Genomic DNA, 12644 nt, shown 5'->3' with positions numbered 1-12644 from the left:
CCGATGAGAACAGGAAGCAGGATGCTTCTCTCACCGTGTCTGTAGGTGGTAGTCCATCACGTCCCAGGCGTCCCAGTACAGAGGAACATCATCAAACAGCACAAACTGGTTCCCATGGCAACCGTGAGATATCGCCTCTCTGGAACACAGAGAGAGAGAGAACGGTTTCATTCTCGCTGTGTGAGAGGGGGAACGGTTTCATTCTCGCTGTGTGTGTGTGTGTGTGTGTGTGTGTGTGTGTGTGTGTGTGTGTGTGTGTGTGTGTGTGTGTGTGTGTGTGTGTGTGTGTGTGTGTGTGTGTGTGTGTGTGTGTGTGTGTGTGTGTGTGTGTGTGTGTGACCAACATTGTATCTCTGTCACACCACCAATGTTATAACCATTAAAACATGTAGATGGTGAAAACATGAAGATTTGGTATGGGGTCCCCAAGTTCTACAGCTGCACCATCGAGAGCATCCTGACCGGTTGCATCACCGCCTGGTATGGACCTTGCTCAGCATCCGACTGTAAGGCGCTACAGAGGGAAGTGCGTTCTTGCCCAGTACATCACTGAAGCTAAGCTTCCTGCCATCCAGGACCTATATACCAGGCGGTGTCAGAGGAAGGGCCAAAGAATTGTCAAAGACTCCGGTAACCCAAGTCATAGACTACCGCACGGCAAGCGGTCCCGGAGTACCAAGTCTAGGACCAAGAGGCTCCTTAACAGCTTCTACCTCCAAGTCATAAGACCGCTGAATAATTAATTAAATGGCCACCCGGACAATTTACATTGACCCCTCCCCCCACTTCACCCCTACCTACAACTACAAATGACCTCTAACCTGACAGAGATACTTTACTTTTGAGGAGATGCGATACTCCATTGAAATCGTATTGACGCCCAGTGTGTACGTTGCCCATGCGTTGTCAATGTCCTGCTGCATTCTGGGAGATTTTGGGACAAGCAGAGCTCTCCTTCAAGGAGTGAATGGGAGTCAATTGGGCGCTAGCTCAAAAAAACAACATTAGCATGAAGGTAAACATTGCAAATCTTTTTAGAGATGTGAGATAATGAACTTGTTTCCTGTAACATCGTATAGCTTTGGAATCGTGACATTACCTAATTGAGGAAAATAGGCAGGTTTCTCGACTCAGGTTTCTTGTCCTTCCCGCTGTAGAGTTTCAGTTGACTAAGTGAGAAGATGTTAGCCTGCCTGCATAGCAACTGTTTTACCCTAACCCTGCATAGCAACTGTTTTACCCTAACCCTAACCCTGCATAGCAACTGTTTTACCCTAACCCTAACCCTACATAGCAACTGTTTTACCCTAACCCTGCATAGCAACTGTTTTACCCTAACCCTGCATAGCAACTGTTTTACACTAACCCTAACCCTGCATAGCAACTGTTTTACCCTAACCCTAACCCTGCATAGCAACTGTTTTACCCTAACCCTAACCCTGCATAGCAACTGTTTTACCCTAACCCTAACCCTGCATAGCAACTGTTTTACCCTAACCCTAACCGTGCATAACAACTGTTTTACCCTAACCCTAACCCTGCATAGCAACTGTTTTACCCTAACCGTGCATAGCAACTGTTTTACCCTAACCCTAACCGTGCATAGCAACTGTTTTACCCTAACCCTAACCGTGCATAGCAACTGTTTTACCCTAACCCTAACCCTGCATAGCAACTGTTTTACCCTAACCCTAACCCTGCATAGCAACTGTTTTACCCTAACCCTAACCCTGCATAGCAACTGTTTTACCCCTAACCCTAACCCTGCATAGCAACTGTTTTACCCTAACCTAACCCTGCATAGCAACTGTTTTACCCTAACCCTGCATAGCAACTGTTTTGCATAGCAACTGTTTTACCCTAACCCTGCATAGCAACTGTTTTACCCTAACCCTGCATAGCAACTGTTTTACCCTAACCCTGCATAGCAACTGTTTTACCCTAACCCTGCATAGCAACTGTTTTACCCTAACCCTGCATAGCAACTGTTTTACCCTAACCGTGCATAGCAACTGTTTTACCCTAACCCTAACCCTGCATAGCAACTGTTTTACCCTAACCCTAACCCTGCATAGCAACTGTTTTACCCTAACCCTAACCCTAACCCTGCATAGCAACTGTTTTACCCTAACCCTAACCCTGCATAGCAACTGTTTTACCCTAACCCTGCATAGCAACTGTTTTACCCTAACCCTAACCCTGCATAGCAACTGTTTTACCCTAACCCTGCATAGCAACTGTTTTACCCTAACCCTAACCCTGCATAGCAACTGTTTTACCCTAACCCTAACCGTGCATAGCAACTGTTTTACCCTAACCCTAACCGTGCATAGCAACTGTTTTACCCTAAACCTAACCCTGCATAGCAACTGTTTTACCCTAACCCTAACCGTGCATAGCAACTGTTTTACCCTAACCCTAACCCTGCATAGCAACTGTTTTACCCTAACCCTAACCCTGCATAGCAACTGTTTTACCCTAACCCTAACCCTGCATAGCAACTGTTTTACCCTAACCCTAACCGTGCATAGCAACTGTTTTACCCTAACCCTAACCCTGCATAGCAACTGTTTTACCCTAACCCTAACCCTGCAACCCTAACCCTGCATAGCAACTGTTTTACCCTAACCCTAACCCTGCATAGCAACTGTTTTACCCTAACCCTAACCGTGCATAGCAACTGTTTTACCCTAACCCTAACCCTGCATAGCAACTGTTTTACCCTAACCCTAACCCTGCATAGCAACTGTTTTACCCTAACGTTGTAGCCTAACCCTAACCCTGCATAGCAACTGTTTTACCCTAACCCTGCATAGCAACTGTTTTACCCTAACCCTGCATAGCAACTGTTTTACCCTAACCCTGCATAGCAACTGTTTTACCCTAACCCTGCATAGCAACTGTTTTACCCTAACCCTAACCCTGCATAGCAACTGTTTTACCCTAACCCTGCATAGCAACTGTTTTACCCTAACCCTAACCCTAACCCTGCATAGCAACTGTTTTACCCTAACCCTAACCCTGCATAGCAACTGTTTTACCCTAACCCTAACCTGTTTTACTAACCCTGCATAGCAACTGTTTTACCCCTAACCCTGCATAGCAACTGTTTTACCCTAACCCTGCATAGCAACTGTTTTACCCTAACCCTAACCCTGCATAGCAACTGTTTTACCCTAACCCTGCAACCCTAACCGCAACTGTTTTACCCTAACCCTGCATAGCAACTGTTTTACCCTAACCCTAACCCTGCATAGCAACTGTTTTACCCTAACCCTAACCCTGCATAGCAACTGTTTTACCCTAACCCTATACCGTTTTACCCTAACCCTGCATAGCAACTGTTTTACCCTAACCCTGCATAGCAACTGTTTTACCCTAACCCTAACCCTGCATAGCAACTGTTTTACCCTAACCCTAACCCTGCATAGCAACTGTTTTACCCTAACCCTAACCCTGCATAGCAACTGTTTTACCCTAACCCTGCATAGCAACTGTTTTACCCTAACCCTAACCCTGCATAGCAACTGTTTTACCCTAACCCTGCATAGCAACTGTTTTACCCTAACCCTGCATAGCAACTGTTTTACCCTAACCCTGCATAGCAACTGTTTTACCCTAACCCTAACCCTGCATAGCAACTGTTTTACCCTAACCCTGCATAGCAACTGTTTTACCCTAACCCTGCATAGCAACTGTTTTACCCTAACCCTAACCCTAACCCTGCATAGCAACTGTTTTACCCTAACCCTAACCCTGCATAGCAACTGTTTTACCCTAACCCTAACCCTAACCCTGCATAGCAACTGTTTTACCCTAACCCTGCATAGCAACTGTTTTACCCTAACCCTGCATAGCAACTGTTTTACCCTAACCCTAACCCTGCATAGCAACTGTTTTACCCTAACCCTGCATAGCAACTGTTTTACCCTAACCCTGCATAGCAACTGTTTTACCCTAACCCTAACCCTGCATAGCAACTGTTTTACCCTAACCCTAACCCTGCATAGCAACTGTTTTACCCTAACCCTAACCGTGCATAGCAACTGTTTTACCCTAACCCTGCATAGCAACTGTTTTACCCTAACCCTAACCCTGCATAGCAACTGTTTTACCCTAACCCTAACCCTGCATAGCAACTGTTTTACCCTAACCCTGCATAGCAACTGTTTTACCCTAACCCTGCATAGCAACTGTTTTACCCTAACCCTAACCCTGCATAGCAACTGTTTTACCCTAACCCTAACCCTGCATAGCAACTGTTTTTTTCTGGGAGGATTTTGTCTTCAGATGGAAGGATGAAAGGGCGTGCAGAACACATCACAGGCATATGCAAATTAAGTGAAAGTGACGCTTTTGTGATTGGACAGTGAAAATTCTGTGTTGTTCTTGATCCCGTTTCACACGGGCTATTTTAGCACAGTGTTTCTGTGTTCCTACTCCGGAGCAGGGCCAGATAGCCCTGGGATAAAATTGATCCTAGCCCACTTCAGAATGTGCAAGTGTGAACACTCAGTTAGCCCCGGGCTAAAATCTCCCTTAGCCCAAGGCTGAGGAGGCTCTTAGTCACAGGGCTGAGGAGGCTCTTAGACACAGGGCTGAGGAGGCTCTTAGACACAGGGCTGAGGAGGAGGCTCTTAGACACAGGGCTGAGGAGGAGGCTCTTAGACACAGGGCTGAGGAGGAGGCTCTTAGACACAGGGCTGAGGAGGAGGCTCTTAGACACAGGGCTGAGGAGGAGGCTCTTATCACAGGGCTGAGGAGGCTCTTAGACACAGGGCTGAGGAGGCTCTTAGACACAGGGCTGAGGAGGCTCTTAGACACAGGGCTGAGGAGGAGGCTCTTAGCCACAGGGCTGAGGAGGAGGCTCTTAGCCACAGGGCTGAGGAGGAGGCTCTTAGACACAGGGCTGAGGAGGAGGCTCTTAGACACAGGGCTGAGGAGGAGGCTCTTAGACACAGGGCTGAGGAGGAGGCTCTTAGACACAGGGCTGAGGAGGAGGCTCTTAGACACAGGGCTGAGGAGGAGGCTCTTAGACACAGGGCTGAGGAGGAGGCTCTTAGCCACAGGGCTGAGGAGGAGGCTCTTAGCCACAGGGCTGAGGAGGAGGCTCTTAGCCACAGGGCTGAGGAGGAGGCTCTTAGCCACAGGGCTGAGGAGGAGGCTCTTAGCCACAGGGCTGAGGAGGAGGCTCTTAGCCACAGGGCTGAGGAGGAGGCTCTTAGCCACAGGGCTGAGGCGGAGGCTCTTAGCCACAGGGCTGAGGTGCAGTGTGAACGCGCCTTCTGAGGATGGGATTTTACCTGTTAGTCTCGACCAGGTACAAGGAAGCCAGGCATCCATCCTTATTAACAACAGCACGTAATATCCCATTCTCCATGAGGACAGTACCATCAACCTATGATAGAACAACATTCAAACTAAGATTATCAACGGAAGAGTCACAGTCAACTGAAAGCGCCAAATAAAAGCGACATTTAAAGAACTATTCCCATGAATCAAATGAAATGTCCCACAGCCATGTAGTGTATATTTACCTGAACCTTGACGGAGACCAGAGGGACAGGTTTGGTAGCAGTGGCATCACGGACAGAAACTACACCAACACTTGGGACTGTCACCAGAGCTACAGAATAACACATGTAATGTTCACAACGGCAGACGGAGCGATGTAGACATCTGACATGCAGGTACAGCTCCAACTGTTTCACTATGCATCACCTCTAAATAACCTACAAGTTCAATTGTGAAAGAACAACACCATTTTGTATTGTGGTTGAGTAACTGCATCAATGATCTGTGAGTATTCACACTGTGTAGTCAGCTACGGTACCTAGGCATGGTTGTTGATGATCAGGAGCGCCCCCTGTCAGTGGGAGAACCTCGGTGCGTTCCCAGGGCAGGGTGTTGAGGACAGCAACGGAAGTAGCAGTACTGTCAGAGTCTCCTGTCTGGGTCATAGTCCCTTCAGACCCCAGGGCCCGACAGGAAACACGCAGCAGTCTGGTCCCCACGGTACGGATGTCTGAGAGACAGTGGCACACACACAGGAATTGGGGTTCACACTCCACATGGAATGGTTTAAGTTTGTGACTTTTTCTAAAAATAAAAACGGTCTGCTATTGTCATTATGGTATTTTTTCATATACCCTGGTAATATACAGCTGATATTTACCCTGATATATACCCTGATAATATACAGCTGTTATATACCCTGATAATATACAGCTGATATTTACCCTGATATATACCCTGATAATATACAGCTGATATATACCTTGATAATATACAGCTGATATATACCCTGATAATATACAGCTGATATATACCCTGATAATATACAGCTGATATATACCCTGATAATATACAGCTGATATATACCCTGATAATATACAGCTGATATATACCCTGATATATACCCTGATAATATACAGCTGATATATACCCTGATAATATACAGCTGATATATACCCTGATATATACCTTGATAATATACAGCTGATATATACCCTGATAATATACCCTGATAATATACAGCTGATATATACCCTGATAATATACCCTGGTAATATACAGCTGATATATACCCTGATAATATACAGCTGTTATATACCCTGATAATATACAGCTGATATATACCCTGATAATATACAGCTGATATTTACCCTGATAATATACCCTGATAATATACAGCTGATATATACCCTGATAATATACAGCTGATATATACCTTGATAATATACAGCTGATATATACCTTGATAATATACAGCTGATATTTACCCTGATATATACCCTGATAATATACAGCTGTTATATACCCTGATAATATACAGCTGATATATACCTTGATAATATACAGCTGATATTTACCCTGATATATACCCTGATAATATACAGCTGTTATATACCCTGATAATATACAGCTGATATATACCTTGATAATATACAGCTGATATTTACCCTGATATATACCCTGATAATATACAGCTGATATATACCTTGATAATATACAGCTGTTATATACCCTGATAATATACAGCTGTTATATACCCTGATAATATACCCTGATAATATACAGCTGATATATACCCTGATATATACCCTGATAATATACAGCTGATATATACCTTGATAATATACAGCTGTTATATACCCTGATAATATACAGCTGATATATACCTTGATAATATACAGCTGATATTTACCCTGATATATACCCTGATAATATACAGCTGATATATACCTTGGTAATATCGTAGTGCTGTTATATACCCTGATAATATACCCTGATATATACCCTGATAATATACCCTGATAATATACAGCTGATATATACCCTGATAATATACAGCTGATATATACCTTGATAATATACAGCTGATATATACCTTGATAATATCGTAGTGCTGTTATATACCTTGATAATATCGTAGTGCTGATATATACCCTGATAATATACAGCTGATATTTACCCTGATATATACCCTGATAATATACAGCTGATATATACCTTGATAATATCGTAGTGCTGATATATGCCTTGGTAATATACAGCTGATATATACCTTGATAATATACAGCTGATATATACCTTGATAATATCGTAGTGCTGATATATACCTTGATAATATACAGCTGATATATACCTTGATAATATACAGCTGATATATACCTTGATAATATCGTAGTGCTGATATATACCGTGCTGATATATACCTTGATAATATCGTAGTGCTGATATATACCCTGATAATATACAGCTGATATATACCCTGATATATACCTTGATAATATCGCATTGCGTCCTCTACCACCATCTCTATACAGGTGCCAGGAATCACATCATGGAACTGGTTCAGGAGGAGCTGCCTGAAAAACAAAAGACAATTGTGGAAGAGTAGAGTGTTGAGGGCCTAGGGGACATGTCAAGGTTTTAGTAGTGTTGAGGGCCTAGGAGACATGTCAAGGTTTTAGTAGTGTTGAGGGCCTAGGGGACATGTCAAGGTTTTAGTAGTGTTGAGGGCCTAGGAGACATGTCAATGTTTTAGTAGTGTTGAGGGCCTAGGAGACATGTCAATGTTTTAGTAGTGTTGAGGGCCTAGGAGACATGTCAAGGTTTTAGTAGTGTTGAGGGCCTAGGAGACATGTCAATGTTTTAGTAGTGTTGAGGGCCTAGGAGACATGTCAATGTTTTAGTAGTGTTGAGGGCCTAGGAGACATGTCAATGTTTTAGTAGTGTTGAGGGCCTAGGAGACATGTCAAGGTTTTAGTAGTGTTGAGGGCCTAGGAGACATGTCAATGTTTTAGTAGTGTTGAGGGCCTAGGGGACATGTCAATGTTTTAGTAGTGTTGAGGGCCTAGGAGACATGTCAATGTTTTAGTAGTGTTGAGGGCCTAGGAGACATGTCAATGTTTTAGTAGTGTTGAGGGCCTAGGGGACATGTCAAGGTTTTAGTAGTGTTGAGGGCCTAGGAGACATGTCAAGGTTTTAGTAGTGTTGAGGGCCTAGGGGACATGTCAAGGTTTTAGTAGTGTTGAGGGCCTAGGAGACATGTCAAGTTTTAGTAGTGTTGAGGGCCTAGGAGACATGTCAAGGTTTTAGTAGTGTTGAGGGCCTAGGGGACATGTCAAGGTTTTAGTAGTGTTGAGGGCCTAGGAGACATGTCAATGTTTTAGTAGTGTTGAGGGCCTAGGAGACATGTCAATGTTTTAGTAGTGTTGAGGGCCTAGGAGACATGTCAAGGTTTTAGTAGTGTTGAGGGCCTAGGAGACATGTCAATGTTTTAGTAGTGTTGAGGGCCTAGGAGACATGTCAATGTTTTAGTAGTGTTGAGGGCCTAGGAGACATGTCAAGGTTTTAGTAGTGTTGAGGGCCTAGGAGACATGTCAAGGTTTTAGTAGTGTTGAGGGCCTAGGAGACATGTCAATGTTTTAGTAGTGTTGAGGGCCTAGGGGACATGTCAATGTTTTAGTAGTGTTGAGGGCCTAGGGGACATGTCAATGTTTTAGTAGTGTTGAGGGCCTAGGAGACATGTCAATGTTTTAGTAGTGTTGAGGGCCTAGGAGACATGTCAATGTTTTAGTAGTGTTGAGGGCCTAGGGGACATGTCAAGGTTTTAGTAGTGTTGAGGGCCTAGGAGACATGTCAAGGTTTTAGTAGTGTTGAGGGCCTAGGGGACATGTCAAGGTTTTAGTAGTGTTGAGGGCCTAGGAGACATGTCAAGGTTTTAGTAGTGTTGAGGGCCTAGGGGACATGTCAATGTTTTAGTAGTGTTGAGGGCCTAGGGGACATGTCAAGGTTTTAGTAGTGTTGAGGGCCTAGGAGACATGTCAAGGTTTTAGTAGTGTTGAGGGCCTAGGAGACATGTCAAGGTTTTAGTAGTGTTGAGGGCCTAGGAGACATGTCAAGGTTTTAGTAGTGTTGAGGGCCTAGGAGACATGTCAATGTTTTAGTAGTGTTGAGGGCCTAGGAGACATGTCAATGTTTTAGTAGTGTTGAGGGCCTAGGAGACATGTCAAGGTTTTAGTAGTGTTGAGGGCCTAGGAGACATGTCAAGGTTTTAGTAGTGTTGAGGGCCTAGGAGACATGTCAAGGTTTTAGTAGTGTTGAGGGCCTAGGAGACATGTCAAGGTTTTAGTAGTGTTGAGGGCCTAGGAGACATGTCAAGGTTTTAGTAGTGTTGAGGGCCTAGGAGACATGTCAAGGTTTTAGTAGTGTTGAGGGCCTAGGGGACATGTCAAGGGTTTAGTAGTGTTGAGGGCCTAGGAGACATGTCAAGGTTTTAGTAGTGTTGAGGGCCTAGGAGACATGTCAAGGTTTTAGTAGTGTTGAGGGCCTAGGAGACATGTCAATGTTTTAGTAGTGTTGAGGGCCTAGGAGACATGTCAATGTTTTAGTAGTGTTGAGGGCCTAGGAGACATGTCAAGGTTTTAGTAGTGTTGAGGGCCTAGGAGACATGTCAAGGTTTTAGTAGTGTTGAGGGCCTAGGAGACATGTCAAGGTTTTAGTAGTGTTGAGGGCCTAGGAGACATGTCAAGGTTTTAGTAGTGTTGAGGGCCTAGGAGACATGTCAAGGTTTTAGTAGTGTTGAGGGCCTAGGAGACATGTCAATGTTTTAGTAGTGTTGAGGGCCTAGGAGACATGTCAAGGTTTTAGTAGTGTTGAGGGCCTAGGTGACATGTCAAGGTTTTAGTAGTGTTGAGGGCCTAGGGGACATGTCAAGGTTTTAGTAGTGTTGAGGGCCTAGGGGACATGTCAAGGTTTTAGTAGTGTTGAGGGCCTAGGAGACATGTCAAGGTTTTAGTAGTGTTGAGGGCCTAGGGGACATGTCAATGTTTTAGTAGTGTTGAGGGCCTAGGAGACATGTCAAGGTTTTAGTAGTGTTGAGGGCCTAGGAGACATGTCAAGGTTTTAGTAGTGTTGAGGGCCTAGGAGACATGTCAAGGTTTTAGTAGTGTTGAGGGCCTAGGAGACATGTCAAGGTTTTAGTAGTGTTGAGGGCCTAGGAGACATGTCAATGTTTTAGTAGTGTTGAGGGCCTAGGAGACATGTCAAGGTTTTAGTAGTGTTGAGGGCCTAGGAGACATGTCAAGGTTTTAGTAGTGTTGAGGGCCTAGGAGACATGTCAAGGTTTTAGTAGTGTTGAGGGCCTAGGAGACATGTCAAGGTTTTAGTAGTGTTGAGGGCCTAGGAGACATGTCAAGGTTTTAGTAGTGTTGAGGGCCTAGGGGACATGTCAAGGTTTTAGTAGTGTTGAGGGCCTAGGAGACATGTCAAGGTTTTAGTAGTGTTGAGGGCCTAGGAGACATGTCAAGGTTTTAGTAGTGTTGAGGGCCTAGGAGACATGTCAAGGTTTTAGTAGTGTTGAGGGCCTAGGAGACATGTCAAGGTTTTAGTAGTGTTGAGGGCCTAGGGGACATGTCAAGGTTTTAGTAGTGTTGAGGCCTAGGAGACATGTCAAGGTTTTAGTAGTGTTGAGGGCCTAGGGGACATGTCAAGGTTTTAGTAGTGTTGAGGGCCTAGGAGACATGTCAAGGTTTTAGTAGTGTTGAGGGCCTAGGAGGCATGTCAAGGTTTTAGTAGTGTTGAGGGCCTAGGAGACATGTCAAGGTTTTAGTAGTGTTGAGGGCCTAGGAGACATGTCAAGGTTTTAGTAGTGTTGAGGGCCTAGGAGACATGTCAATGTTTTAGTAGTGTTGAGGGCCTAGGAGACATGTCAAGGTTTTAGTAGTGTTGAGGGCCTAGGAGACATGTCAAGGTTTTAGTAGTGTTGAGGGCCTAGGGGACATGTCAACGTGCGCTATCTGTGCAGAACAATAAAGAACTCCGTTAGCTAAATACTTCACCTAGTTCAACGCTATGTAACTTTAGTTGCTAATTGTTTATCTAATTTGTCTCTATAGTATGTCTGCCCATTTAGAGAACATGTGTTGTCTCAAAAAGCACCCCAGAGGCTAAATGTCTATATCTTTGTGTGGTGTGGCCTTCACCTCCAGAGGATTTGTAGCGGTTCGGAGGGGTACTGGAACGTTTTGTCCAGACACAGAGCCATGCTGCTGGCCACCTCAACGTCATGGAGCAAGGTCTCACACTGACGATTCCCGAGCTTAATCTGGGGAGACGCGTGGGTTGGAAAAGGGATAAACTCTGTCATTAAAACCCAGTAAACAACAGTTCTAACTAATAAAGTCAATGTAGGGTGTGACACTGACTCAACTCCAGCCACTTTAATAATGGGAATTGATGGGAAATGATGTAAATATATATCACTTGCCACTTTAAACAATGCTACCTTATATAATGTTACTTACCCTACATTACTCATCTCATATGTATATACTGTACTCTATATCATCTACTGCATCTTTATGTAATACATGTATCACTAGCCACTTTAACTATGCCACTTTGTTTACATACTCATCTCATATGTATATACTGTACACGATACCATCTACTGTATCTTGCCTATGCTGCTCTGTACCATCACTCATTCATATATCCTTATGTACATATTCCTTATCCCCTTACACTGTGTATAAGACAGTAGTTTTTGAATTGTTAGTTAGATTACTTGTTGGTTATCACTGCATTGTCGGAAATAGAAGCACAAGCATTTCGCTACACTCGCATTAACATCTGCTAACCATGTGTATGTGACAAATAAAATTTGATTTGATGATTTGATTTGATTTGAGATCCTAACCTGGTCCCAGATGTCGGACATGAACATTACCATAGAGTTGACAGTCCGGCACAAACAGCTCTGAGAGGCTTTGAGAAGCCCAAAATTAGGCCCCACCTGTGCCTGTGTGGTGTAGGTGCCGTTGTGTAGTTCTAGAAACAGTTCTCCAGTCCAGGTGCACAGAAGAGGGAGTCCGCCTCGAGCTCAGAGAAAAACGGTCGGGACTGGACATCTGGACCTAAGGTTAGAAACAACAAGACACCTTACAGTCAATTATGTATAAACGCGTGTATCCATGGTTACAGTGTAATAAAAAAACAAGTTACAATTACATACATGTATTCAAATGACGCAACTATAGCAGAGCCTTCAGGGCCAGAGCCTTCAGAGGCCAGAGCCTTCAGAGGCCAGAGCCTTCAGAGGCCCTGAGCCTTCAGAGACCAGAGAATATAATAAT

At 44.2% G+C, this 12644-nt stretch overlaps 1 protein-coding gene across 2 annotated transcripts in view; it reads right to left on the bottom strand.

Annotated features, from left to right (window-relative positions):
- The window catches only part of LOC124028272 (alpha-mannosidase 2C1-like), a 30130-nt gene extending 17740 nt beyond the window's left edge, over positions 1–12390 (bottom strand). The window contains exons 1-7 of one of the 2 annotated variants that reach the window (XM_046340378.1): positions 12305–12390; positions 11493–11614; positions 7786–7871; positions 5834–6025; positions 5538–5626; positions 5304–5398; positions 35–139 (exon numbers count right to left, since the gene is read on the bottom strand). In XM_046340378.1, the coding sequence (XP_046196334.1) occupies positions 35–139; positions 5304–5398; positions 5538–5626; positions 5834–6025; positions 7786–7871; positions 11493–11554 (629 nt within the window). In that variant the 5' untranslated portion in view covers positions 11555–11614; positions 12305–12390. Of the gene's footprint in view, positions 1–34; positions 140–5303; positions 5399–5537; positions 5627–5833; positions 6026–6277; positions 6283–7785; positions 7872–11492; positions 11615–12304 lie in introns of those variants that run through there. The other variant, XM_046340379.1, reaches the window with a different exon arrangement.
- Positions 12391–12644: the final 254 nt, after the last annotated feature.

Source organism: Oncorhynchus gorbuscha, unplaced genomic scaffold (genome assembly GCF_021184085.1).
Source record: "Oncorhynchus gorbuscha isolate QuinsamMale2020 ecotype Even-year unplaced genomic scaffold, OgorEven_v1.0 Un_scaffold_3939, whole genome shotgun sequence".
Taxonomy (NCBI): domain Eukaryota; kingdom Metazoa; phylum Chordata; class Actinopteri; order Salmoniformes; family Salmonidae; genus Oncorhynchus; species Oncorhynchus gorbuscha.
Note: the sequence above shows the minus strand (reverse complement) of the source record. Positions and strands in the feature narration are given on the sequence as shown.